The following is a 25,429-nucleotide window of genomic DNA, read 5'->3' as shown; positions in this document are numbered from 1 at the left end:
CAGACAGAGGTGTGTGTGTGTGTGTGTGTGTGTGTGTGTGTGTGTGTGTGTGTGTGTGTGTGTGTGTGTGTGTGTGTGTGTGTGTGTTTCTGTGGGGACCCAGTTATGCTCTTGCGTCAGACAAGAGCAAAGATGAGTCATAGAGGAATCGGAGCCCCCCCACCCTCCCGCTGCCTCCCCCAGTGTGTGTGTGTGTATGTAAGGAAATAGAAACAGAGGCGTAGGACTGAAGGGGGCCGCGGTGACGTCACTGAATCCCCTGTTACCCAATGAACCTGACAGATGCCTTAGCAAACAGGCGAGGATGACTCCATCCGATGCCTCGTGTGTGTGTGTGGGCATGCGGGCGGGGCTGGACTTGGAGTTGGAGTTTGGGGGGGTGGGGGTGAAAGCACATAAACTGATTTCATGCCCAAGTGTAAAGGATGAAAGGAAATCAAATGTGTGCGTGCGTCTTAACATTCAGGCCCTGACTGTTTTATGCCGCTGACACAGACTGGAGGGAAACGCTGGCAACAAAGTAGAGCTAAACAATCTCTTTAGAGTAATTTGGCTCGTGTGCATGTGCGTTTTTATGTGCGTGTGTGTGTGTGTGTGTGTGTGTGTGTGTGAGAGGGTGTTTGTGTGTGTTTTACAACCCATATCTGGGTCCCGACCAACACAGACAAACACAATTTTAATGGGGCACCTGGAGAGGCTGGAGTCGAGAAGTGTGTGAGTCAGTGTTCATGTGGACTGTCAAATCACTGTCTGCAAGACAAGATACAAATCAACACAAAGTTAATAAAGGTTTAATACAATCAAAACTCAATATATCCATAACATGTACTTGTTTAAATTTCTAAAGACATGTAGATTAGGGGTTATGTTAATTGGAGACTTTAAATTGTCCCTATGTGGGAAGGTGAGAGTGAATGGTTGTTTGTACGCTGACGACCCGTCCAGGATGTACACCCCCTCTCACCCAGTGTCGGCTGGGATTGGCTCCAATGACCCTCAAAGGATAATGGTATAGATACAGTAATGGATGGATGGATATATACTGTAATAGTAGACAGTAAAGTAAACAATCCAAATCATTACCACCTGCATAATTCTCATGTCAAAAATCACCACATGAAGATTGTGTCTCATTCGTCTGCACTATACAGAAGTGATCTGTTCCTATAGAGCTTGATTATGAAGGTTTTACTAGATTAAAGTCCCGAAACACAGCACAGCACAATCATTAGTTTAGTAACCATCAGGATTTTATCAAAAGTTAGTTTTTTGAATAACCACATGACTGAGGCCAGTGCAAATCTTTCTCTGTGTTAAACCAGGCCACATCTCTCCCTAACATTAACCAAGTGCTGCAAGAGCCCAAACAAACCCATTGAAAAGTTGAATAATGACAAGTGGGCATTGAACTACAAGACCTGATGTTCAGGTGGAAAATAAATATATTGTCTGTCCATATTTGTGCCTTGACGAATATGTAAATCACCATTTCCTCATGATATTAACAGATAATGTGATTCAAACAGCAACATAATTTCTAAGAGATGGAGCAGAACAACAGCATGTGATGAAAATGTATATTATATCAACCATCACTGTGTCTGAGACGGCCAGATGAACGAGCTCTTTTCTCTAGGGATGGAAATAAAACTGCACACACACACACACAAACACACACTGCACATACGTAGACACAAGGATTCTTGGAAAGAGTTTTTGTTTCCATAGCAACACAGAGGGCAATTAAGGTAGAGTTCCCGCGTGTTTGTTGCAGGAACAGTGGAGTGGGTGGAGTAAGTCACATAAGCCCCTCCTACACCACATCCCATAATGCTCTCCTTTTAACTAGTGCAGTTGCCCTGGATACCACAGCCTCCAGGAGGTCACTACAGGGAACCCAAAGCCCTCGCCTGATTTGTTTTTCCTCTGGTTTTAGGGCGTTCCTGAAACGTTCAGGCAGTGGAGTCGCTCAAATGATGCATATTACAAGACAGAGAGGGAGAGAGACAGTGCGCCATCTTAGAGATGAGCGAGAAGGTGCAAACGAGTGAGAGAGAGAGAGAGAAAGACGGGAACAGCAAAGGAGACAAAGACTGACGACCAAGCTCCTGAGAGCAAAGAGAAAACGGAGACAGAGCTAATGACGGAGCGATGCAGTGAGAATCTCTCGTGTTTGGGCTTCTGACTGCTCCTCTGTAAACTTTGTTCATGTTTGTTGCTTCCTCCTCATCAACAGCAACAAGATCTGAGGCTTTTCCTTTACCTGTAATCCTTCATTGGTTGTCTCTGTTTTCTCTGTCAACGTGGCCTTGTTGACGACACTGCCTTTTTACGTTCTCCTCAGACGTGCACATACACACACAGGCACCACAGTTAAAGAGGCTATTATTAATATTTTAGACCGTCAGGGGAAATGATCAGCCATGATGAATAAATCAAAAATTCGAATGGGTATGAGCAGGTCCAGACACATTAGTGAATAAATATTGTCAGAAATCTATCTATCCATCTATTCTCGAAATAATGGCTTTAAAATAGTAAATAACTATGTAAGAAACCATAAGAAACCAGACCAGAGTCGTACTGGACTAACTTTTACTCATTGGAAAGGATGCAGGACAGATGCCAACCTTATTAATCATCTAAAAGAGATCTCAGGATGAATAACTTTTGGAGCTGGACAGTTTTTAGTGGAAGGGAGGGAGGGTACCACACATGCATTCTAAATGTTGTCTGCCTGCAGAGGATAGTAAAAACTTTATTGATGTTTCAATGGGTCATTTTTCACCTGCAGCTGATAGTCAGTGTGTTTGTGTGAGAGCGAGAGAGAGAGAGGAAGAGGAAGAGAAAGAAAACAAGAAAGAGAAAGATCGACCAAAGCACGCAGCTCTACACTGAAGCATTCTTTATGTTTCTAAATATTTTAGTATCATTATGAAACTCTGCTATAATAATACTCGTTATATTTGTGTAAAATTCTGTAAAATGTATCTCCCTCGTAAGTCGACGTGGTTATTTGGCTTCCGAGCTTCGCCTCTTCTTGTTGCTTGTTAACAAATACACATGTACCACTGTTTATGGGAGGCTCAATCCACAAAAAATGTGAATTACGTCTTCTACCTGTAGGGGGTACCCCAAGTGTATCCGCGAACAATTCTTACATTTTGTTGCTTTAAGCTAAGTCAAATTTAAAGCAGCAGCAGTAGTGAATATGAAGTTCACGAGTTTATGAGTATTGAGGGTATGAGATTTTAGTGCCAATAAAGAATGTATGAATTTGGCTGAAACGTGTGAAATGAGAAACAGACAAACAAGGAGGGAGACATGACGTTACAGAGAGAGAAGCGAGGGTTATGAGGAGAAAGAGCTGCCCAGATGAAGGCTGGTATGTTTCAGTGAACCTGATGGCTATCTGACCGTGCACATTTTATTACTCCATTAAATAACCCACTGACTAACATAGAAACAGGCCAAGTGTGGGTACCAAGCCATTAATAACAGGCATAAACCAAGGATTGTCCTGTCGGTGTGGAGCAATGGAGCGCAGATGGTTCGGTAGATTCATGTGAGGAGAAGAAGTGAGTGGAGAGAGGAGGTTCAGTGTGAGACGGGACAGCATCAGGGTTTAGGTTTCATTCAGCTTCACTTTAAACACATCAGGATTAAAAAATCAGGTACAGACTTATTTTAAGTTTTTCCCTCCTAAACTTCCCAGACCTGCTGCAAGGTCGGCATTACAAATCCATGCTGTGTTCAAACCAATAACAACTTATTTTGAATTCTAGTGGAGATCACACAATCATATCAAACGTAAATATCTCAGGTTGATTAAAATTGATTTAGAATATTTCAACTATATTAGTTGGAATGGCTGTGGTTTGAATATTTCTCTCACTGTAAACACCATAAAGCATTAATGACAAGCAGGGTGAAAAGGAGGATATGATAAAGAATTAAAAGATAGTTTTTTCTTTGATTTTATGACACTGATGTAAAAAATGTTATCCATACATAGTCCTTTAATTAAACGAAACTGAGACAATAGTTTATACTGAGACGTTCACTGACCTTTAGTCACTGGTGAAGCATGAAAAGCTCTGACCTCTGCCTCCACATTAACCTGATTCAAGGCCACAGAGACGTCAGTGGTAAAGAACAGTAAAAACATCCATGTTTACAGCTTATGAACAGTAAAATATCAAATGAAAACAACAGATTCCAAACGGTCAGCTCAGATTAGAACATAAAGAAATGAACAAAAGTCTGTCAAAAAGTCTGAGTTCCCTAGCAGTTGATTTCTGCTCACTGATATTTACTGGAACTCACCATATTGTTTGATGCAACAATTTAAAAGGGTCAAATTAAATAACTTTTCCATTACTTCAATTTCTCCTGCATTGGAGGCTAGCAATTCCAAAACTGAATCTGCAGTAGATCCATATGCAGCTGACTCTCTCTCTCTCTCTCACACACACACACACACACACATTCTATAACATTTTACTATTTTCCTGAACAATTTGCTGATCGCAGGATATTTATTTGTGTCATTTATCAACTGATTGTATCAGTGGCAGCAAAGTGCAATCCTTGTGAGCTCAATAGCATTTGAGGTATTAAAAACCAACCCTATCTCACCAATATACTTTCAGGTTTAATAAAATGTTATTGAGGTGTGCTACGGTCAGGTATATGATGCCATCTACTGTGCCATATACCTCCAAACCGGGCTTGTTTAAACGCCTCAGGGAGCAGTTTGGAGGAATTAAATATTTGCAGGGCTACTTTAAACCTGGTGAGAAATGTGAAGAACTGCATTTGAAATGCATAATGTAAAAGAGAAATGAATGGAAGAGAAGTGAATATGGAGTATAAAAGATGCTTTACAGCTCCCCACATTTTTATTGTTTATTTTTTTTTTGTCGAATTTATACTGACTTTACCCTGTCCCACATTTCTCTGTTTAAAAGGTCGGCGGCCACACCATGCTCCCCATCCGCTGGATGCCCCCTGAAAGCATCATGTACAGAAAGTTCACCACAGAAAGTGACGTCTGGAGTCTTGGAGTCGTTCTCTGGGAGATCTTCACCTACGGAAAACAGCCTTGGTACCAGCTCTCCAACAACGAGGTACAGAAAACTAAAACACCTCTGACCACACCAGCTGACACAGTGTTGGGATATCATCGAGCTTGTGAGGGCAACAGATCCTTCACAACAAAAAGAAGCACAGTCCAATGTACAAGGCAGCATCTTTATGTAAATGTTACCTTAGAAGCACCTCCAGCCAAATAAGTAATGAAAACATGATGTCGTAGGCTCCAGATCTGAGGAAACAGCCCTTCAGTTCAAATAAATATTTGATCCACTGTTGATCAAAGTTTCTCACAGGTGTAGAATACGTGAATCCTTTGGCCCGAGTCATCTCAGTTTACAGTACGAGGCTACGGCCCAATGCTCAGAAACTCAATAAGTGAGCGAACATGTCTTGAATTAATGTTGAGATTCGACACAGAGCCGAGGAGCCAGGTTTGACTCTGTTCCCCATTCACAGGGAGGCAGATGTGAAAGCGCTGCTGTCTGGCATCGCTGTCAGGCTACTGCAGCAGCAGATGCTTCTTTTGTTCTGAGCGGAAATTAATTTGAAACCCTGTTTTTCCAACAGGACCCACAGCATGTCTGTTTCTTTTTGCCATGGATCACACTGACTTTCGTGGTCTGGTGACACTGGTACATCTAAATATCTGTTCTTTTTGGTCCAGGATCTAAGCTGTGCTCCCAAAGTGATTCATGTACAAACAGCATACGGTGACAAAGGCAATAGATTGACTTTAAATACAGATAAATAAGAATAGGAATAAAAATGGTCTTTATTCTGTTTTTTATGATATAAAACACAAAATTAACTAATCCTCACATCTGCTGGAACTATAAGGATTGTTTGGCACTTTTGCTCGATACAGTAAATATCCTTAATGATTAATTGATAATCAAGACAGTGGCCGTTTAGAACTTTTCACAATACAGTGGCATGTCTGTTGATCCGATTAATACAGACTCATTATTATATCAAATACACCGGGCTGAACCTCAGAAATCCTGTATGACTCTAATGACTGTAACCATGTTAAAAATAAAACTGTTTAAATTGTCAGTTATTTCACTTAAAGATCGACTGATCCTTTCAGCTCTTATGAAACACTCACTCAAACTACTGATAAATTAGAAACAAAGTACCTTAACCTGACCTGTTCTTACTGCATTTAATACATCATTATTGACAATTAACAATTGACTGTTGCTTCTGAATAATAAATAACTCTTAACAAATCGGCCCTTTGGTCGGTTACACTCGGGGTCTTGACCCAGTTTCCTGCATCGGATCCTTTCAACCCTTCACCTTCACCTTGGCCTCGTGAACCTGCTCATGACCTCCACTCTGGTTACTGCTCAACATGTCGGCCGTCCCGTTTACATCCAACTCTTTCGGGCTGCGTCCGAACTCAACCTTTAGCCCCTTTCACCTTCGTATTTCCCCTTTAAATCTATTACATATCTGCTGATTCACAGTTCACTCTCCTCCTGACCCGAATCTGATGCTCAGATATCTGTAACACGGGATATGGACCTTTGTTTCAAAACTAGATATCCCTATATTTATACATAGATTTATTTACTCTGATTCCTATCACAGAATGAGGAGATGGTGGCTGCTTGATTAGAAAAAAGATCAAACTCTTACAGATCAGATCCTTAATAATGTAGAGCAGATATCTAATGATAATCAAATGTTTATAAAGCGATTTGGAAAGCAGAGGTGCTTTTTGGAGGGATTAATAGAAGCTGCTAATTAGTATTCATCCCACACAGCAGGGTGTATTTTGATGTTTGAGGAAATTATAAAAAGCTTAATTATATTACAGTCAAATAACTGTATAGATATTTTCCAAACCACTGTCAGACGATGATATATCCACTCCCTGTAGAGAGGAGCACTTTCCTCTTCATTCAGCCGCTCGGTTTCAAAACGCGTCGCCTAACTCTTGATCCCCAAATCCTCGTGCCGAAGCAGATTTAAAGCTCAAATCGTGTTTTTTTTTACTTTAAATGAACCTATAAGAGAATATATGAAGTGTAATGAGACAGTACATTAATCGATCTGATGTCAATTTATAGTTGGAGACTTTTCCGCTCACAATCTTATTAAGAAAATGCATCATTTGTCTGGATGGCTGCTCCAGTGCAATGTAACTTCATCGGTGCAGTAAATAATTTATTCACGCTGACATTTTCCCTGTCCGCCACTGCAGCGAGGTGAAACAACTTTACCAAGCAAAGGCTCCATCATACTCACTGGAATCTAATGAATACACAAAGATTTCAAGTTGGTGTTTGTCTGTTTGTTAGCAGGGTTGTGCAAAAAGTGCTTCAGATAACCATGACATTTTGGCGCAGATCCCGATCAGGAATGCAGGAATTTTTTCACTTTCTTTAACATTGGTGTTTCTTGACATTTTCCTTAATTTATCATAGTAATTAATCTTGAAAAAAATCATGTTTAGGGGAGTGATATTTATGAGTGTGTGTAATTTGGTACAGATCCAATTAAAAAGGGTGAATTTAAATGCGGGGACTCCAGGGCCTTGGCGGAGCTGTCTTTCATTTCTTCCTCTTTGTTTCTCCCCCTGTAGGTGATCGAGTGTATAACCCAGGGCAGGGTGCTGCAGCGCCCCAGGACCTGTCCTAAAGAAGTGTACGACCTGATGCTGGGCTGCTGGCAGAGAGAACCGCACATGAGACTCAACATCAAGGAAATCCACTGTCTGCTCCTCAACCTGGCCAAGGCCTCACCTGTATACCTGGATATACTGGGCTAAACACGGGAAGAGGACGGAGGATGCGTTTGCGGGAGATGTGTGTGTTCAGGTGTGGATGGTTGCTGTATTTAAGTGTGTGTGTGCATTTGAGGTGTGTGTGTGTGTGTGTGTCTGCTATAGGGTAGACATGGTGATACCTCTGAATAAGGTGTGTGTGAGCAAGGTGGCGCTGTACAGGATGTGAAGCTATTACCAGACTCTTTAAGGCAATCAAAAAGTTCTTCAACTCAGCTCCAATCGCCTCTTTCCTCCCGACCAATTTCCTCTCCTTTGTGCATCTACTTCTTCCCCGTTTCCTCTCCCGAAGAGACATTTACAATGAGTAATTTAACTTTGGAGGAGAGGAGAAAAAAAGCTTCTCTCTTCTTTTCAAATGCTTTAAACTGACTGGGACTAAATTGATGAAACCTGATAAACAGGACTTTAAATTTGGTGACTCATCTGTCGCTGCCTGTCGGACAACGGGACTCGTTTTGAACATCCTGGAGTTTTCAAAGGAGGCGCAGCGCGGGGAGGATTTCCAGAAGCTTTGAATACTTTTGCGTGTAAATACGAGACTGTGAGACGCTTTTCAGAGAAAATGGCTCAGTGAGATGTGGAGCCATGAAGACGCCGATTCCCCCTCTCACCCTGTCCGTCTATGTGACCTCTTTCTTTCTGTCCGTCTCTCAGAACTGTACGCGAATACTAATGTCAGCATTCATCCGACGTGGCTTGTGGATAGGACGACATGATAAACACACTGGTTAACATCCAGTAGATTGACTGGAACATAATAATGACCACTTCTGATTTATGGCTGGCTGATTTAGCTGATTACAAAAAAATGGACTAACAATACGGTGACAACTGAGGCTTAACTGAGCTGCTGGGGTGCAACAATTATCCAGAGAGAGGACAGAGGTTTTCCACGACACTGCAACTGAATGATGAATATAGAAAACGCAGGGGGGTAAAAAAAAAAGAAAAAGATCTATTTTGCATTGATCTACAAGATGTTCTCATGCAACAGATTGATGATCAATGATTTTACAGATATATGCACCCATATCTGCATCGTGCATTGTTTTCTCTATTGCTTTGCCTGAGACGTAACATGACGATCAACCATCCAGGCCCTCCCCCTCTCACCGAAGTGACAGATGCTTCCCTCGTGATGTCAAGCGCCCGTGTCGGAGGTCAATTGATTCATTTGTCCACAGCTGTCTGACAATCGCGAGGTCCTGGTGTTGATGGAGGGAGGGGTGGCGGGGCGGAGGGTGTGATGGGGGAATAAAGGCTGCTTAGGGAGGCTGGGTTTTTTGAGTGGTCAGATCACGGTCAGATGTGTGGGCGGCGGCGCTGGAGAAGGTGTGGTTCATTTGGTCAACCCATATTAAATCATCAAGGCTCTCAGCACTCAGACATCCTTGGAAACCACATCTGTGCTGGAGGGGATGTACACAACACAACACAACACAACACACCCACACACATACTGTATACCTTATCCCGTCATCCCTCCATCTCCACACTCACACAAACTGAAAGACACTCAAAACGGGCCGAGAAGGAAATTGAATTGTGCATGTTTTATTATTTGAGCGGTGCAGTGCTTTAGCCAGGCCCCGTCCTCTGTAATGGTGTAATGTATATTTCATTACAGCCTAATGGGCCCCATTAGCACAGTCTCCTCACAGACATTCAAGACTTATTGTTTTATGGCCGAGAAGGAGAGATGGAGGGGAGAGGAGAGGTGAAGGAGGAGAAAAACAGAAAGAACGACTGAGGAGCAGAGGTAATAACGCATATTGGGAAGAAATGGAGGGGAAGGGCGAGCACTCAGAGCAGAAGCAATGGGGTAGAAAAGAGCAGACGATGGGAGCGTGTAAAGGTAGGGTCGTGTGGAGAGGTGGTGAAGGAGAGAGAGAGAGAAGAAAGTGGGAGTAGAAAAAAAGGCGGAGAAGGGGAAGAGAGGAGGTGTGAATGTCCTCAGGGAGAAAGTGAGAGTGAACATCCATCATTACCGCGGCCTGCAGATGTTCTATAAGCCACAACTTCAACTTCATGCTGCCGTCACATTCCAATGGCTGCACACACACACACACACACACACACACACACACACACACACACACACACACACACACACACACACACACACACACACACACACACACACACACACACACACACACACACACACACACACACACACACACACACACACACTTTACTGGCACTCCACCAACAGCTTACACTGAGAATAAACTCAATAATGCACCACACATCCCCGAGATGAGGAACCACTTCACACACCAACAGTCCAGCTCACATATCTGGTCACATGCTCTCTCACACACACACACACACACTGTACATACAACAGCTCACATGCATGAAAGAAAACACACTCAATGTTTGTTTTTGCATTTAACTGGGGAATGTCTGATTTTCTTTCCAAAAAATCATGATCACTGCACCAACAGCATCAACATTTGTTGGTGTGAAACATCAATCTGGAATTTCTGAGTCTTATTTGTTTATTAACAGCAGCACTTGATGGTATTGATGTTTGTGAACTTGAAAATGTTGATTTGATTGATTTACAGTGATTGATTTGTATTAATATTGTTATTATTTATAAATTAAGAAGCATTTTGTACATTTCTTTCTATATCTAAAAGTTGCCTTTTGCAACAGCAACACTGGTTTAATCGATTATGTTTCGCATAAAAAATGCGTAGAATAGTTATGTAATGTATTTTTATGTCAGGCTCCCTCTGAACAGCTACCTATAGCCCGTCCTCATGTACAGTGCACTCGACAACAGGGATGGACGTCTCACCAGTCTGTCACATAAAACATATTTGACATATCGCAAAATGACCCTCACCTGTCAGAGCATGAACTGCCGCAGCATTGACCACGCAGGCTGATCCATCCCTGCTGTACAGTCGAGTAGAGTTTGCACACTTGCCACACATTATCTCTGTGCAGTAAACAGAGGGCAGGGTGTGTGAGGGCCTGTGTGTGTACGCTGGAAAAAACTGTGAGAAACGAACACAGATACGAACGCCTCCAATGTCGGAAGAGTAGAAGAGTACCTGCTGTGTTTTCTTTCTTTCAAAAAATAATAATAACGAACTGTGTCAAGTTGGACGGCGGCGAAGTTTTTACAGTTACGGAAGGAGGAGGCTGAGAGGAGAGGGTTGTTTGTTAGGATGAAGACCTGTCAGCACAGGGCTGAAGTGTTCTGTGATCTGTGAACACAGCTCCGGTCTCTGCATCAACGCCTCACGTCAAGGATATGGGTCAAACAAAGACCCCCCCCCCAAAAAAAGGAGGAAAAACAACAACTGCTGTATGAACGGATGCCTCAGAAAACGAGGGACCGACAATCACTGACTTCTCTCTTTCTCTCTTATTCAAGTGACTTACTGTAAAATAGACTATTCAGCCAACTTTCCTCCTCTATGCTGCCTATACTGTACGTGATAGTCTTAAACTTTGGTCCCTAGAAGTGCTACTTTCTTTTTTTTTTTCTTTTTGTAAAACGAAATAACTGCGAGAGGAATAAAGAACATACATGTACAAATGTGAATTAGCTGCTGGAAGAAATAAGCGTCGCTAACTGATGTGTCAGAGACTGTGTCAGTATCTAGGTTGTACGATTTTCTTTTTTTTCCGTCTGGGAAGTGGAGGGCAGAGAATTGGTCAAAGCTGCATGGGACTCACAAATGATGTGAAAACAGAATGACATAAAGTACATCGGCACCCAGGATGCAGAGCGATGTTCGCTCACTCTCCCGGTGGAGTGGGTGTGTGCATGCGTGTGTGTGTGTGTGTGTGTGTGTGTGTGTGTGTGTGTGTGTGTGTGTGGGGAGAGCTGATTGATGCCGATGTGAGTCAGTGGGGATCAACACGCTGGGTTCAGACTTTAGCCAAATCCCAGTTCAAAAACAAGTTTCATGGTAGGAATCAGGAACTGATTTGTTGTCGCTGTTCCACCAATTCATCATGAATGACTTCACTTATTCATGTCGGACTGAGTTTGGTGTTATGGCAGCTAACATTCATGGAATCAATTTGCTTTGTTGTGACTCCCAACAATTAGCTTCTTCTAAACACACTTCACTAACGCCTGAGTTTCACACGAGTGTTTCAGCAAGATTAACAGATTCTTCCCTTTTCCTATCGCCTCACGTTAACATCAGCGTGGGGCTGAGTTCGGCCTAAACCACGGGACTCACTCCCTGTCCACACTAATGCAGATTATTTCCTCTGCGTTTGCGATTCTCCTCCAAACACAAACACTGTTTCAAAAACTCTGGTTTCTGTGTATTCATGTGTAAATGTAAAATTGAGCTTTTGATAAACTATGACATCATAGTTTACCTTGCACATGCCCACTGCTGCTTTGTGCGATGAGCGTGCACCACAAACCATTTCTCTACATTTGGTTGGCACTGCCAGGTCTAATCACAAGTTTGCAGTTCAATTTATCACTTCAAAATTACTTGAAGGCAATTCAACTTTTTTATTTTTACTTCATTAAAACGTTCTTCCCTAGTGTTTGACGGATTTGTTTATGCAGACTTACGAGCATTTGTAGTCGTGTTTGTCTGGACGGAGATATTCTGTAAAACAGAGTGAAAAACATTAGTAAAAAACAAAAAAACATTTGCAATAGTGTCGACAAGGCCTCAGTGAGCTAAAGCATATTTCACACACAGTGCTGAGTCACAAGGAGAGTTTTTTATCCATGTCATATTGACTCCCCTCTCTCTCACAGTCTGAGCTAAATGAGCTGAAATACCATAAAGGTTATTTAAAAGATTACCTTTGTGCTTGAATGCTTCTGGAGCCCATATGCCCGGGAGAATGTAATGCAACAAAAAACTGCTTCTCTGCAAAAAAAAGATTGGGAAAAAAATCAAGGAAAAGAAAAAAAAACAAAAGTGAGTCTACAAAATGCAGAATGTCTGTTTCCTCAGTACCAGATTTTTTGATTCTTTGCTATTTGTCTCTGTGTTTCGAGGGTTTCGCAGCGTTGTTAGTGAAAAAACCAGAGGGGGTGGGATTATTGGATGTTTTTGTGGATTTTGGGATTGTAAGAGACGTGAAATAGGGCAGAGGACAAAGCGCTGTAGGGTTCCCGTGTGAAAGATGTTAAAAATGTTATTTCTATGCCTAAACATGCTCTTTGAAATGTTAGAAACAGCTGTACAAAGCACACAATGTAATTAAAAGCTGGAAATACTCTGACTGTTGCAGCTGATGTTTGTCTTTGCAAGCAGGTTGTCGTTCAGAAAAGCAAAAGTTATGATGCCGCCCATGCGTGCTTTGCTGATGGACACACACACACACACACACACACAGAAACACATGCGGGGTGGAAATGATCATAGTGAGTCATGATGATAATGATGGTGATGATATGATTTCTCTCTGAACATGGACCAGTCTGTCGTGATATAATGTAATTAATAAAAAGTGTTATGTCACATCAAAGTTCCTGCAACTGACTATAATGAAGAGTTAAGTGTGTATCCATGAGTGTGTGTGTGTGTGTGTGTGTGTGTGTTAGAGAGGGGGAGACACACACATCCATGCAGCAAACAGAGGAAGAAGAAGAAAGAGGATCGTTCAGGGCGGTAGGAGAGAAACAGGGAAATAAGTTGCTCTAAATTCAGTGATAGAGCTGGAGTGTCGGAGTGGTGCTACATCATTTTATTAATCCCAGTATAAATCCAGTGTCTTTTAAGAGGGAAAAAAAAAAGGAACTTGCGTGGTTTGCAGATTAGCAGCAGGCTGAGAGCTTTTGCAGGGAATTGTACAAGTGAATTGGACAGAAGAGTTCCCTCTAAATCCCTGATGCAATTAACCAACAGCTGAATTAATATGTTCTTTTTACCCAGAGCCCTGTCTACAATTTATCTTTTAATAAAAACATCATTGGGAAGGAGATGAGAAACGCACCAGGCGCACAAAATTCACCTTGGTGTAACAGCGTGTGTGCATGTGCATGTGTGTGTGTGTGTGTGTAAAGAAAGACAGTCAGTGGTGGTGGTAGTGCTCTCCTGGTGTACAGTGGAGGTTTCATGTACTCAGCACTTCAACCTCATAAATAACACTTTTAATCAACACACACACACACACACACACACACACACACACACACACACACACACACACACACACACACACACACACACACACACACACACACACACACACACACACACACACACACACACACACACACACACAGGGTTGTGAGGATGAGGGAGGCTGTAAAAGCTGATCTACTACATGTCTTGGGAAGACAAACATCAGAAGAGTGAGGCCAGTCTCGGTGGTTCAGCTGCAGAAACTGTACAACTAGTTACCAAACTGTCCAGAGTTTATATCCAGCTCAACATCCTCATCACAACACCACACCTTCTCTCTGCTTTAGGACAGATTCACTTAATCTCAATTAATAAGTTCAACCCCATTAATTGAGGTCCAAATCTGTTTTTAAGAGGATAAAGAAAAAGGTGCTTCAGGCGAGAGCAGGGGAGTCTGCATAAGTATATTAGACATATAAAAACTTAACTTCTGCAATTTTACTTGATTGCTTTGAGGAGGTATTTAAGTAATGCTGTTTTCTGGCAGATTGTACCGCAGGCTGTAAAGGGTGTGAGGGACTTAGGGAGCCTGGGCTTGAGGATAAATACAGTTTGACCCCAGATCATTAAAGATCCTCTCCAGACCTTGTTTTTTTTATAGAGCAGTCAGTAAAGGGCATAGCTCCGCCAAGGCCGAACGTTGGTCTAGTACTTATAGTAGAAATACAAAAGAAAAAAAAGGAAGTCGTCTATTACTATTATTATTATTATTCGTCTTAAAACATAGGCAAAGAAAGTGGGAAAACCAACTTCTGCCTGATCTGCATCGGTACCAGGCCCCATCCCTCCACCAAGTCTGGTTGAAATCAGTAGTTTTAGTAGGTTTTGCGAAATCTTGCTAACAACTAAACCAACACAAAAAACAAACCACCCAACAAATTAGGACTCTCATAAAGCACATACATCCACCAAAGCTGTTTGGCCACTTTAGCACCATGTTGGCATATACATGTATTGAGTATCAAATGGATCAGACCCAATTTATCGAAACCATTCCTAAAGTTATTCTGTTATACTTTTGCCTATAACCCACCCGTCCACCAAGTTTCAAGAAAATCTGTCCAGTAGTTTTTGCATTCACGACTTTGGCAAGGATGACAAAAAAAACCCTGTTCAGGACCAAGTTACATTTTCTATTAATGTAGCGAGATGTTAATGTATGTGTTTGTCATTGAAAGAAAATGATTGGTATTGAAAATATCCATAAAACCTTCACTGTGTTGTTTTCTGACAAAATATCCAATCTTGGAAAAGCCACTTTGGAACAAATTTACATAATGGGCTTCATGTTGACCACAAGGAAAGAATAACTATCTTAAATATTCTGTGTGATTCAGCACTTTTAATGCTGTGGTGCCCCTTCAAGCCAATAAGTTCACTGATGAGTTTCCACAAAATGCAACCAATGGCCCAATGCAGATTTAAATAAAACATCCAGATCCGTTAACGTCTCATGATTAAATATGAAATAGTTGCTCCAATGGACAATATTGGAACAGGTGAAAACATACGAGAGACAGAAACCCCACAAAGACAATATTCCAGCACTTTTCTTCGTTTTCCAGCAAAGGAAATCGTCGCTGCCAAGAAACTGGCTTCAAGCCTCTATCACGCGTGCTGGACATCAAAGCCCCAGTAATGCCGTTACTAACTATAGCCTGTCTTTACCTTAATACCATACTATTATCTGTAGCCTCATCCCAGAGGATCTAAAAGCAGGGAGGACGACCAACTGTTGTTCGGAGAAGATGTGTCATTACTACACAAACACAGGCTGAGGGAGGAAGCGCACAGCGGAACAATGGTCCAGTGGGGGGTCGAGGTGAGCCAAGCTGCTTCATAATGACGCGGACCAATTAGAGACGGTTAAGGCAGCGACAGGCCGTCATTAGTTATTAGTCCCTCACTGCTGCACCTGCGTGGTGACATCAGCACCGCAGGCAGGAGCGTGGACGTGTTCCCTCCCAATCTCCAGCATCTGTTGGTGTGAAAGTGACTGATTGTTGTTCCCGGCCCAGTAATATCAAGCATAATGAATGTTTTTAGATGAAGCCATTTTCCTTCTGATCTGTATTAATCTTATCTTGTTGTATATTCAACTGAAAACAGCTTGACTGGTTTGTTTTTCAGCTCAGAGCACGGTGGGTTTCTCCTACTAAAGAAAGTACAATTAGAGATACATACTTATCAAACTTAATGAAGCATGATTCATGGTTTATGGTTATATTTAGAAATTTGAGGTCTTGATTCAGGTTATAAGAAGAGTTTCCCTTTCGTTTATATCAAGTGCATCACCATCCATCACTTGGAAATGGCTAAAGGTGGAAAAAACGGGGACACAAATAAGATAATTCTCTGTCATAACTATAGTGGGATTTCCTTTTCAGCATATAAGAAACATGTGAAAACATAGAGACACATAAACGTCTCATGAAGTCAAACTACAGAGAATGAAATTTAGGATGTCAGGAGCAGAATTTCAGACAAATGACAAAAGCAGGTGGGAGCAGTGAAGGTCACTTCTGTGACTTCCCTTCCCTCCAGCTCTGTTCAACTTCATTCGGTTGGGGTTGACTTTGAAGTGACTGACGTAAAATATATTCCAAAAACGTAGACACCGTAACATAGTCAATCAGCTGTGTGCTGCTGTGATTTTCCCACATTATACAAACAGCAGGCACTAACCTTGGTATAAACAAACTAATACAGTTGTTCTGTATGTGGCCAACCCCCGCGCCAATCGCCTCCTCACAGCTTTGTTGTTTTATCCATTAAAAAAATTTTTTACTGCTGCAACTGAACATAATCCTCAGAGAAACGACTGTTTCCTGACAAAGAAATGAGTGGTACATAATTTCTGTAAATATAATTTGAGCAGTCTGGTTTGATTTCAGTCTGCTGGGTCAATAATAAAAAAGAAACATGTTCTTTCTCACAGGTTTTCTACTGAATAGTTTAATCATTACAGGGAACCACATGAAGTGGTGAGAATATGACAAGATATTGCGCCTTTTAAAGAAAAACAAAAAGATACCAATGTAAACATTAGAGGGGCTGAACAAATACAGATACGATTACAAATAACACCCCTGTAGATCCCTTGAGTGGATTCCAGTGAAAAAAAGTTGCTCTCAATTCACAGGAATGCTGTCTCCCCGAGGACGCCATCAAAATGGAAAACGCAGAAAAACAGGACAACCTCATAACCGAGAGCCATTCCTCATCTTCTGTCTCCTCCTACTGCTGCAAGAGTTTCCTGTTCCACCAAAACGGAACAGCCAGTGGCTTTATCAAGATTTATGAGCTAAATCATCATTGGAAATATTAGACACTTGCCGGGGCACAAGGGGAGGTGGGAGGGGAGGGGGAGCGGGCTGCGGAGGAGATGAGGGGAAAAGGAGAAAGAGGAGACGGAGTGAGAAAAGAAACAAGTGAGTCAAAGGGAGATGGAGCGAGAAAGACTTAACTGAGCGAGATAGGGGGATTGTGCTAAGAACAGATGGCTAGACTTGATACAAAAAGCATTTTCAGTACAATCTTTTATGTTCCTGCTGTTTTCTTCTCTAAACTTGCCGACATCCCAGTCAGACGACACTCAAAAACAAGCAGCGGAGATAAAGGGCAGGAGACTGGAGACAAACGGAAAACGAGGTGAATCCCAAAATCTGTGAGCCACAGACGTTGTCTCACATGATCCCTCCTGATGATGCACTTATTTCTCCTGCTTCCGATTCCTTCCTCAGGAAAAGAACATTAACTCACTCACCAAAAAGAGAAAAACAGCAAACGGGTCAGACTGAGGCCACTGAACGTTGCTTCAAGATCACGAGTTCTGTTTTTAATTAGAAATACACAAAACTTATATCATCTTTAAACCATTTTAAAGTTATACTGTAAAATGTAGCTTTTGATCATAGAGTGAGATCAGCACACATATTAACCGTACAGACCAGAAACCAAGAGGCAGTTAGCTTGGCATCAAGACTTGAGGCCACTCATGAAATGATTAGTGTAATATGTTTAAAGTGTATTTATTTCAAATCCTCTTTGTTTAATCTGGACATAAACAGAGATTAAAAGGACATTTTTTAAATGAGATGTGTTGCAATTTCTTGATAGGGTGAGGTCACAAATACGACTTTTGACTGAACTTATTTTGTAGCTGATGTTTTTATGATATTTGTTTAGTTGTATTAAAAAAAAATTTCAATTCTTCATAACTATAAATATATCAAACTTTAAAGGATTTTAAGGTGAAACAATACCAGCCCTGCAGTCACAGCTGGTAATCAACTCAAAGTTAACAGAAGTGAAATTCATGTGAAACTTAGTTACCTAAAAATGTCAATTCTTTGTCATTTTCAATTCTTTGACATACCCAAATGAAAAAGCTTAAAACAGAAGAACAAAGTGTGTGTATGAGACAACTTTTGAAGGATAACATATTCTAGTTTCCGCTTGTTTAATGTTAAACTAAACGTCTTCAATGGCAAAACTGTATTTTAACTCAGTCTTTATGGACTAAAGGAATATAAATAATCGACGAATGGAGAGACAATCAGACTTCACCAAAACGATGCTGGTGAGTCTGAATAAACTGTGCAGAAGTGAATTGATCTAATTCTGCATTCTTGTGTCAATATTGACAAAAGTTCAATTGTTACACAACGACCTGCGACCAGGTTCACTTTCAGAGCTTCAGGCAGCATTGTCTGTTTTCCCATCCCCCTGTTTTAACATTAAATTCAAACCCATCCCTTCTGTAGGGTTATGCTGAGTGTTAAATGTCACGGGTGTGAAATAAAACACTTCTTTAATCGAAATTCAAACTGTTGTGTGTCTGATAAATGTCGGCCTCATTATTTTGGTGCCTGTTCCACCTTTAACGAGCTGAACGTCCGTCCGCTGAACAATAGCACACTCCATAAAATGACCGGTGAGCCGTGTGTTCCTGCAAATTGAATCAAGCGTGTCTGCAACTGCCTGATTTTCATATGATTGACTAATAAATTGATGCAAGTGATGCAAACGAAACCAAATCAGCCACGTTTGCCCTTTCTGAGATTCAAATAAAAACTGCTTGTACAATTGTATTGCAGGAGAAATACATCTGGGGCTAACAGGTCACATTAAATATATTGACGATAGACAGAGAACGAAGGGAGCGACAGAGACACACAACACGGAGCAATAAGAAACAGAACAAAAAAAATCTGACGAAATCCAAATGAGGTGCAGACAGTGCAACATGCATCAGGAGGCAGTCGCAGAAAACACCGGGGAGCCTGATGGAGAGAGAGCGAGCAGCAGAGGACGGCCAGCGAGCGAGGGATGGGCTTTTGATGGAGCCTCATCTGGAGTGTTTATGACGAGGCAGCGCCAGCAACGTAATGAGTTGACTGATCAATCTTTCCTCCTTGCTCCGCTGGATCAATAACACTGTTTTGACATCCTACATTAAGCTCTAACTAATTGCCAGATTGCTAAATGCTTTTAAGAAGGAAGAAAAAAAAAAACATATCCCAGGCAATCAATAATGCAATCACACCAGCGACTCTCCTATACTGCTGAGGGAGGAGGGATGTGCTGTTGTTTGTGTGTGTTTGTTTGTTTGTGAGTGTGGCCAGTGTCAAAGGCCAAACATTTACCTGCTTCGTGAATTTCAGGACCTGTGGATGCGTCTTATTTGGGCAACTGGGAGTTGTGGTCGGGGGAAAAGGGCAGAGCAGAGCAGTGGTGTATTTGGGGTTTGAACTCCAGTGGCCTCAGTGGAACAGTTAGTTTACGTGGCTCATAGCTCCGTGGCTAAACCACCGAGACCACCAAGCGATTATTGACAGGGGATAGGAGTCTTAACAGCTTAATTCAATAATGACTGTGTATGTGGAAACTGCAGACATGTGTCTTATGTCTGATAGCTATCGCTCTTTTCTACTCCCCTTCAGCCACAGCACTGTGCTCACCTAAGAAAGACCTGAGAGCTGGGAACCATAAAGCATCCAGTCCAAAGGGGGTAAGAAACACAGCGAGGCGGTTGTATTAGCAGAAAACACTCGTACACAACCTGCTCAGCACCACGGAGGAGGTAGATAAAGTTAGTGGAGCAATTTAGCAGCTATAGATTCATATAAATCCCTCAGGAGCTGGTGGAGAACAAAAACAGAGCTTTAAGAGAAAGAATAATTGATGTCGTTACTGCTCCCAAACAGTGACGTCAAAGTGTCTTGATCGCCACCTGGTGGCTGGCTGCAGTACAGGTCATAAACCCAAGTACACGTTAAACACATTTTTCCCAAAGACAGTTTCTGTCAAAAAATGTTTCCGAACATGTTTAGGAGAAGGTTGTGGTTTGGGTTTAAATAAATGGGTTGTCTCTTGAAAATGTTATTTTTTGGGGGGATTTGCTAAACTTACTGGTGCTGTCAATTGACTTGGAAAAACATTTTTGACAGAACGATTTCCACTCAAGGTTACCTTAAGAATCTCCTAAAGTGCTCAAAGGAAGTTTGATTCTGAACAACTCCATGACAACTGTGAAAACTTCATCTGCAGCTGAAGACCATCTGTTACCATCCAAGCACGAAAATTGTCAATATTCATCATTGTCCTGAAGTCTCTCTCTTGATTTTTTTGTATTTAGAGGGAGTACATGGGGGGTGGAAAACTTAAATTATATATCTATACAGTTTGTGTGTGTGTGTGTGTGTGTGTGTGTGTGTGTGTGTGTGTGTGTGTGTGTGTGTGTGTGTGTGTGTGTGTGTGAGCGCACATGATTAAAGATCAACATATTTGGACTAACAGGGTCAGGGGTGCACAGGTTAACGATACCGGACGTCGGTTATTCTTCACCTCCACACAATAGTCGGAGATAAAAACCTCTTTTCATGAATTTTTCAGACAAGCCGAGCTTCTTGAGCTGAAGAGCTTCTCCGCTACAGTCGCTTCATACATTTTTTAACAAGTAGAAACACTGGACAAGATGCCACAGATTCAAAAGTGCAGGTATGAAGGTGTCTGACCTGGTGTCTTGCTGTTTTTTTGCAATTCACACAATTCTTTACACGCAGCCATGAGAAGAATTGAAATGGAGGCCTGAGGGATGAGCCCAGAGGACGAAGCAGAGACACAGAGGACGCTCAAGCACAAACATCTTCTTTTCTGTGTCAACATAGAATAAATAAGTAAAACAGCAGAGCAGATTGGTTTGGTGAAATGACAGTGAAGCAGCCAGGGTCTATAATAATTTCCATGAACTCCCAGACTTGAACTTTGAGCCACGTTCACATTAATTTCCGAGAGGCTGATTGTTGAATACTGAATGAGATGGTAATTACGCTCCGATGAAGATAAACTGATGACTGTGTGGCTCTAATTGCTACACATCTTGTTTGATTTAATATCACTAAAGGAGCAAATATACATTTATTTTCCACAGTGTGAGGATGTATTTAGATGTTAGTCGTATTTAGATGTTCGTCGAATAATCGTTAAGCTGAATAAATTACAACATCAACTGTATGTCGATCAAACTCTTTTTGTTTTTTAAGGGTTTTATACAGTCGTCTACTGAAAACTTACAGGTTTTGGATTTTTGAGTCTGTTTCCGTTTTAGAGCTGAACTTTCTTTCATCGTCAACGGGATCATAACCACTGATGTTTTCTTTTCCATACCTCATCTTTTCCCTGTTCTTCCTTTTCTTCATTTCCATCCCGTCTTTTCTATTTTATTTTTCTTCTCGTCCTCTGGCTCTGCCTCTGTCCCTGACTTCTTCTTTGTTTCCATATCCCTGCTATTAAAACAACTAAATTATTAAACCTATAGTGATAATCAATCAATAGCACTCTTTCTTAGAGGGATAGACCGTTTAATAATTGACTAATCCTGAGGGGACCACGGCCCCCAGTGAGTATATGAGTGTGTGTGTGTGTGTGTGCGTGTGTAGACCCCTTTGGACAGGCCCAGCTATTTGCATTTGTGTGCACCTGCATGTCCTCATTGTTCCGTGTGATTGAGGTGACTTACTGAGGTAGACTGGCTCTGATGAGGGTCATGGTGCACTAATTAAACCCTTAATTGTAATTTCTAGAGAAGCATAAGAAGAGAGATGTCAAAGGATGCAATTAGTGTGACTGAGCCACAGGTGCAAAGGGGCAAACAAACAAACTGCACGCCACATATACAACGTCCGTCGGATGTTAGCTATAGAGCAAATAAACGTTAACTCTAGTCCACTGCAAAAATGAAAAGGTCAGGAGAAATCTAAATTACGAGGCAATTTTCTGAATTACATTTTTTTATTTTGAGGCCAATTCAAAGTTTTGAAGAAAATCACTTAAAATTGTACCAAATCATTCTGTTTTGTTTTAATCATTTATCTTTCATCATTACAAAAACTTTACATGTTGAGTTCTAAATACTAAGAGCACAAATTCTGACTCATGCACATCCTTCACACAGGGGTAATCCAGGCTGACACTTGCTGACTGGAGTAGCCAGGGTTCAAACTTCTGACTTTCTAGTTGGTGGGTGACCCTCTCTTCCTCCTGCGCCACAGCCAGGCTGTTGTGTCATCACTACAATAGAGACTTATGCTATATCCAACCGTAACACTCACCTTCAGGACATCATGTTTCCCGGGAGGAGAGATGAGAGATGTCTCATCATGTGAACACACGCACAAATGATCAATAGAACCCAGTCTCCATGAAAACCCCTGCAGAATTGCTCTGTAGACCCTGTTTTTAACTTGCCTGGCCTCCACTCTGGGTAAAACGTACAATTTTGTGTTTTGTTCCACCATAAATTGTTTTAAGTATTGAGGACAACTTTACAAATGAGACTTATTAAAGTTACTTGAAGCAAGAATTTACAAAGCCATCAAGTATTCATATCATAGTGAGTGAGCAAGTTTAGGTTTTTGTTTTCACAGTGAATGAATAAGTGAATCTCTGCAGGGATGCATATATTTAAAACATTTTTCAACAGAGCGTTTCACTGGAGCCATTACTTCCACTACTTCACTTAGAAGCTGCACTAATCAATACCATTGTATTCTCAATAGATAAAGAGATCACATACAACATGTCACTCAGGTAATTGTCTCCAAGACGGTGGCTTTAGTGTTTTGGTTTCATGACCCAAGACTTTAATGTTCAGTCTCACAACTGTATTTTTCCAGATGTAACAGGCAGATGTGCACACTGATTTAAAATGCACTGTATGCTAAAGTTAGCATCTGGTGAGCACAGAGCAGCATGAAGCAGCTAGTGGAGACCAAATCATGAATGAGAGCTTAAATCAGAGTGAATTACATCTGGAAACATAATTTTAAATGAATGATAATGTTGCTTTATACCAGGTGGATGAGTTCAAGGCATCTGTGTGTGTGTGTGTGTGTGTGTGTGTGTGTGTGTGTGTGTGCGTCATCATGGTAAAATCTGGTCCTGGAGACACCAACAGAAATCTTGTTCTCCTCATTTGACAAATTGTTATCATTATTATCCAGTAAATTTTGCTTTTGCAACCAAAATTCAAGGACAAGGTTGTGAATGAGGTCACTCGTAAACTAGAATGGTGCTGTGAAAAATAAATGCCGATTTTATCTCGATCCATGTCAAGAGTTCTTCCGTGGCTCGTACCACACCGATCCACACTTTTGATGGAAATCGATTCTGTAGCATTCGAGTATGCTGACAGACACAAAAAGCAAAGAAAACATAACTTCCTCAGCGGTTGTAACCGGCCCAGCTAGACAGCTTGTCATTGTCAGGTCTGCGTATTGTATTTCATGTTCAGTGGAGCCTGTTGTATTGTACACACTCTGATGTATTTTGGCCCCTGTGAGTCTTTGCTTTTCACATTCCAAACAGCTTTGTAGCTCCTTCGGTCAGGAACCCACCGCTCATCCCATCTTTGCATTCTGCATCAATAACAACTCTTGCTGTCAAAAGCAGGCGGCCGGCTCTCAGCGGACGGCCTCAATCCTTAAATTACCTTCTCAATCTTGGACGAGGGTCACACAGCTCCCTTGCCGATGGGATTAGAAGCTACTCATTACCTTGACACGTGGCTCGACAGTCACTCAGTCAACCCTCGGGGTCACACAGGAGGTCACGTGCTCCGGTCTTTGGTGGATTAGACATGTTTTGATCGACATCTATGAGGGAGAACACATGGAATTAGTGATAATTATGTCATATGTCTTAACACACACAAGCAAGGGACATACAGTTCTATCCATCTAGTCGGCTAGTAGAATTATAATTATAATAAACTTTATTTATATGTCACTTTTTAAAGACAGGTCTATACAAATGGGTTTTAAGACATACCCATTTGTACACATAAGGGGTCTACAATTCTGTGATGTAACTTGGAGCCTTCAAAAGTGATCAGTAAAATCTTAAAATCAATTCTAAAACGGACAGGGAGCCAAGGATCAGGATGAGGTGATGTTGCCTTTTAGGACCAGTGAATTGTGGTCCCCCTGCTATGTTAACATTTGTTGAACCACTTCATCGTCATTAGCATAAGCTCCAGCATTAGTCAGCATATTAGCATGTTAAGCTAGCATTTACTAACAGTTAAATCATTTAATCTTGCTGTACATACACACAGAGTCAGCAACCAGTTGTTGGAAATAACATCAAAACACAAAGTTTTAGTTGAGAATCATTTATTCAGACATTCTTTGGGTACAAGTATCTTGCCTGTTACTTTCATCCTTCCTCAACTTTCTACTGGGTTTCCTGGTCCCACTGGTAAACAGGAAGTGGGACACTCCAACTCTTTTAGTAGAAGGGGGGATATGGAGTGTACCACATGCAAGCCAGTCCAGAGGGGTGTTTTAACTATTATAATAGAAATGCTCTTTTAGGCGCAAATGTAGTGGTGTGGTAGTAGTACGGTAATATTTCTGCGCCAGGTTAGATTAAGTGAAATGCTGATGGACACAGAAATCTTTTTAAATATGCATATTGTAGAGATTTGTTAATTGATTTTGTGTAACCTATGGTTTGTCTTGTCAGAGGGGCTTTCGGTATCAAACCATGGGGTAGATGCTCCTGAAGAGAGGTGAGCCTGGGCCTGGAGGCCACATGTGCTAGAGTCCAACAGTCAGGGGCCTAGGATTGGTTGTTTTCTTGTATTTAATTTGTCTTAGGTTTTGTTTTATTTGTATTTTTCCACTTGTGTCCATTTTTTGCACATTTGCACATCTGCACCTGACTGATGAAAGCAATGAAATAAAGCACAAGGTGCAGATGGTTTTGAGTCATGTCTTAAACAAGTCTGTCTGTCATCTGTCACTGATTCCCTCATCCTCCATCTCCCCTGACAGTGAAACAGATACATGCATACACAGATAAAGGATTAAGCACCATCACACTTACAGTTTAAATG

The 25,429-nt window shown here is 41.5% G+C and overlaps 1 protein-coding gene and 1 long non-coding RNA gene across 8 annotated transcripts in view; one reads left to right on the top strand and one right to left on the bottom strand.

Moving 5' to 3' along the window:
• ntrk2a (neurotrophic tyrosine kinase, receptor, type 2a) overlaps positions 1 to 13,362 on the top strand; it is an 82,443-nt gene extending 69,081 nt beyond the window's left edge. For all 5 annotated transcript variants that reach the window (XM_035165494.2, XM_035165493.2, XM_035165492.2 and 2 more), the window contains 2 exons: positions 4,971 to 5,129; positions 7,691 to 13,362. In XM_035165494.2, the coding sequence (XP_035021385.1) occupies positions 4,971 to 5,129; positions 7,691 to 7,876 (345 nt within the window). In that variant the 3' untranslated portion in view covers positions 7,877 to 13,362. The remainder of the gene's footprint in view (positions 1 to 4,970; positions 5,130 to 7,690) is intronic.
• LOC118114805 lies at positions 183 to 24,228 on the bottom strand. 3 transcript variants are annotated; one of them, XR_004697494.2, is made up of 4 exons: positions 24,087 to 24,228; positions 12,699 to 12,765; positions 12,459 to 12,495; positions 183 to 750 (listed from the first exon to the last, which is right to left on the bottom strand). It is a non-coding gene; the product is annotated as an uncharacterized LOC118114805 (long non-coding RNA). The 3 variants fall into 3 exon arrangements; XR_004697495.2 differs by lacking the exon at positions 183 to 750 and having other exon boundaries at positions 12,359 to 12,495; positions 24,023 to 24,228; XR_004697493.2 differs by lacking the exon at positions 183 to 750 and having other exon boundaries at positions 12,359 to 12,495.
• Between the last annotated feature and the right edge of the window lie 1,201 nt (positions 24,229 to 25,429).

This window comes from Hippoglossus stenolepis, chromosome 9 (assembly GCF_022539355.2).
Source record: "Hippoglossus stenolepis isolate QCI-W04-F060 chromosome 9, HSTE1.2, whole genome shotgun sequence".
NCBI lineage: Eukaryota > Metazoa > Chordata > Actinopteri > Pleuronectiformes > Pleuronectidae > Hippoglossus > Hippoglossus stenolepis.
The sequence above is the reverse complement of the archived record's forward strand: the minus strand, read 5'-3'. Positions and strand labels throughout refer to the sequence as shown.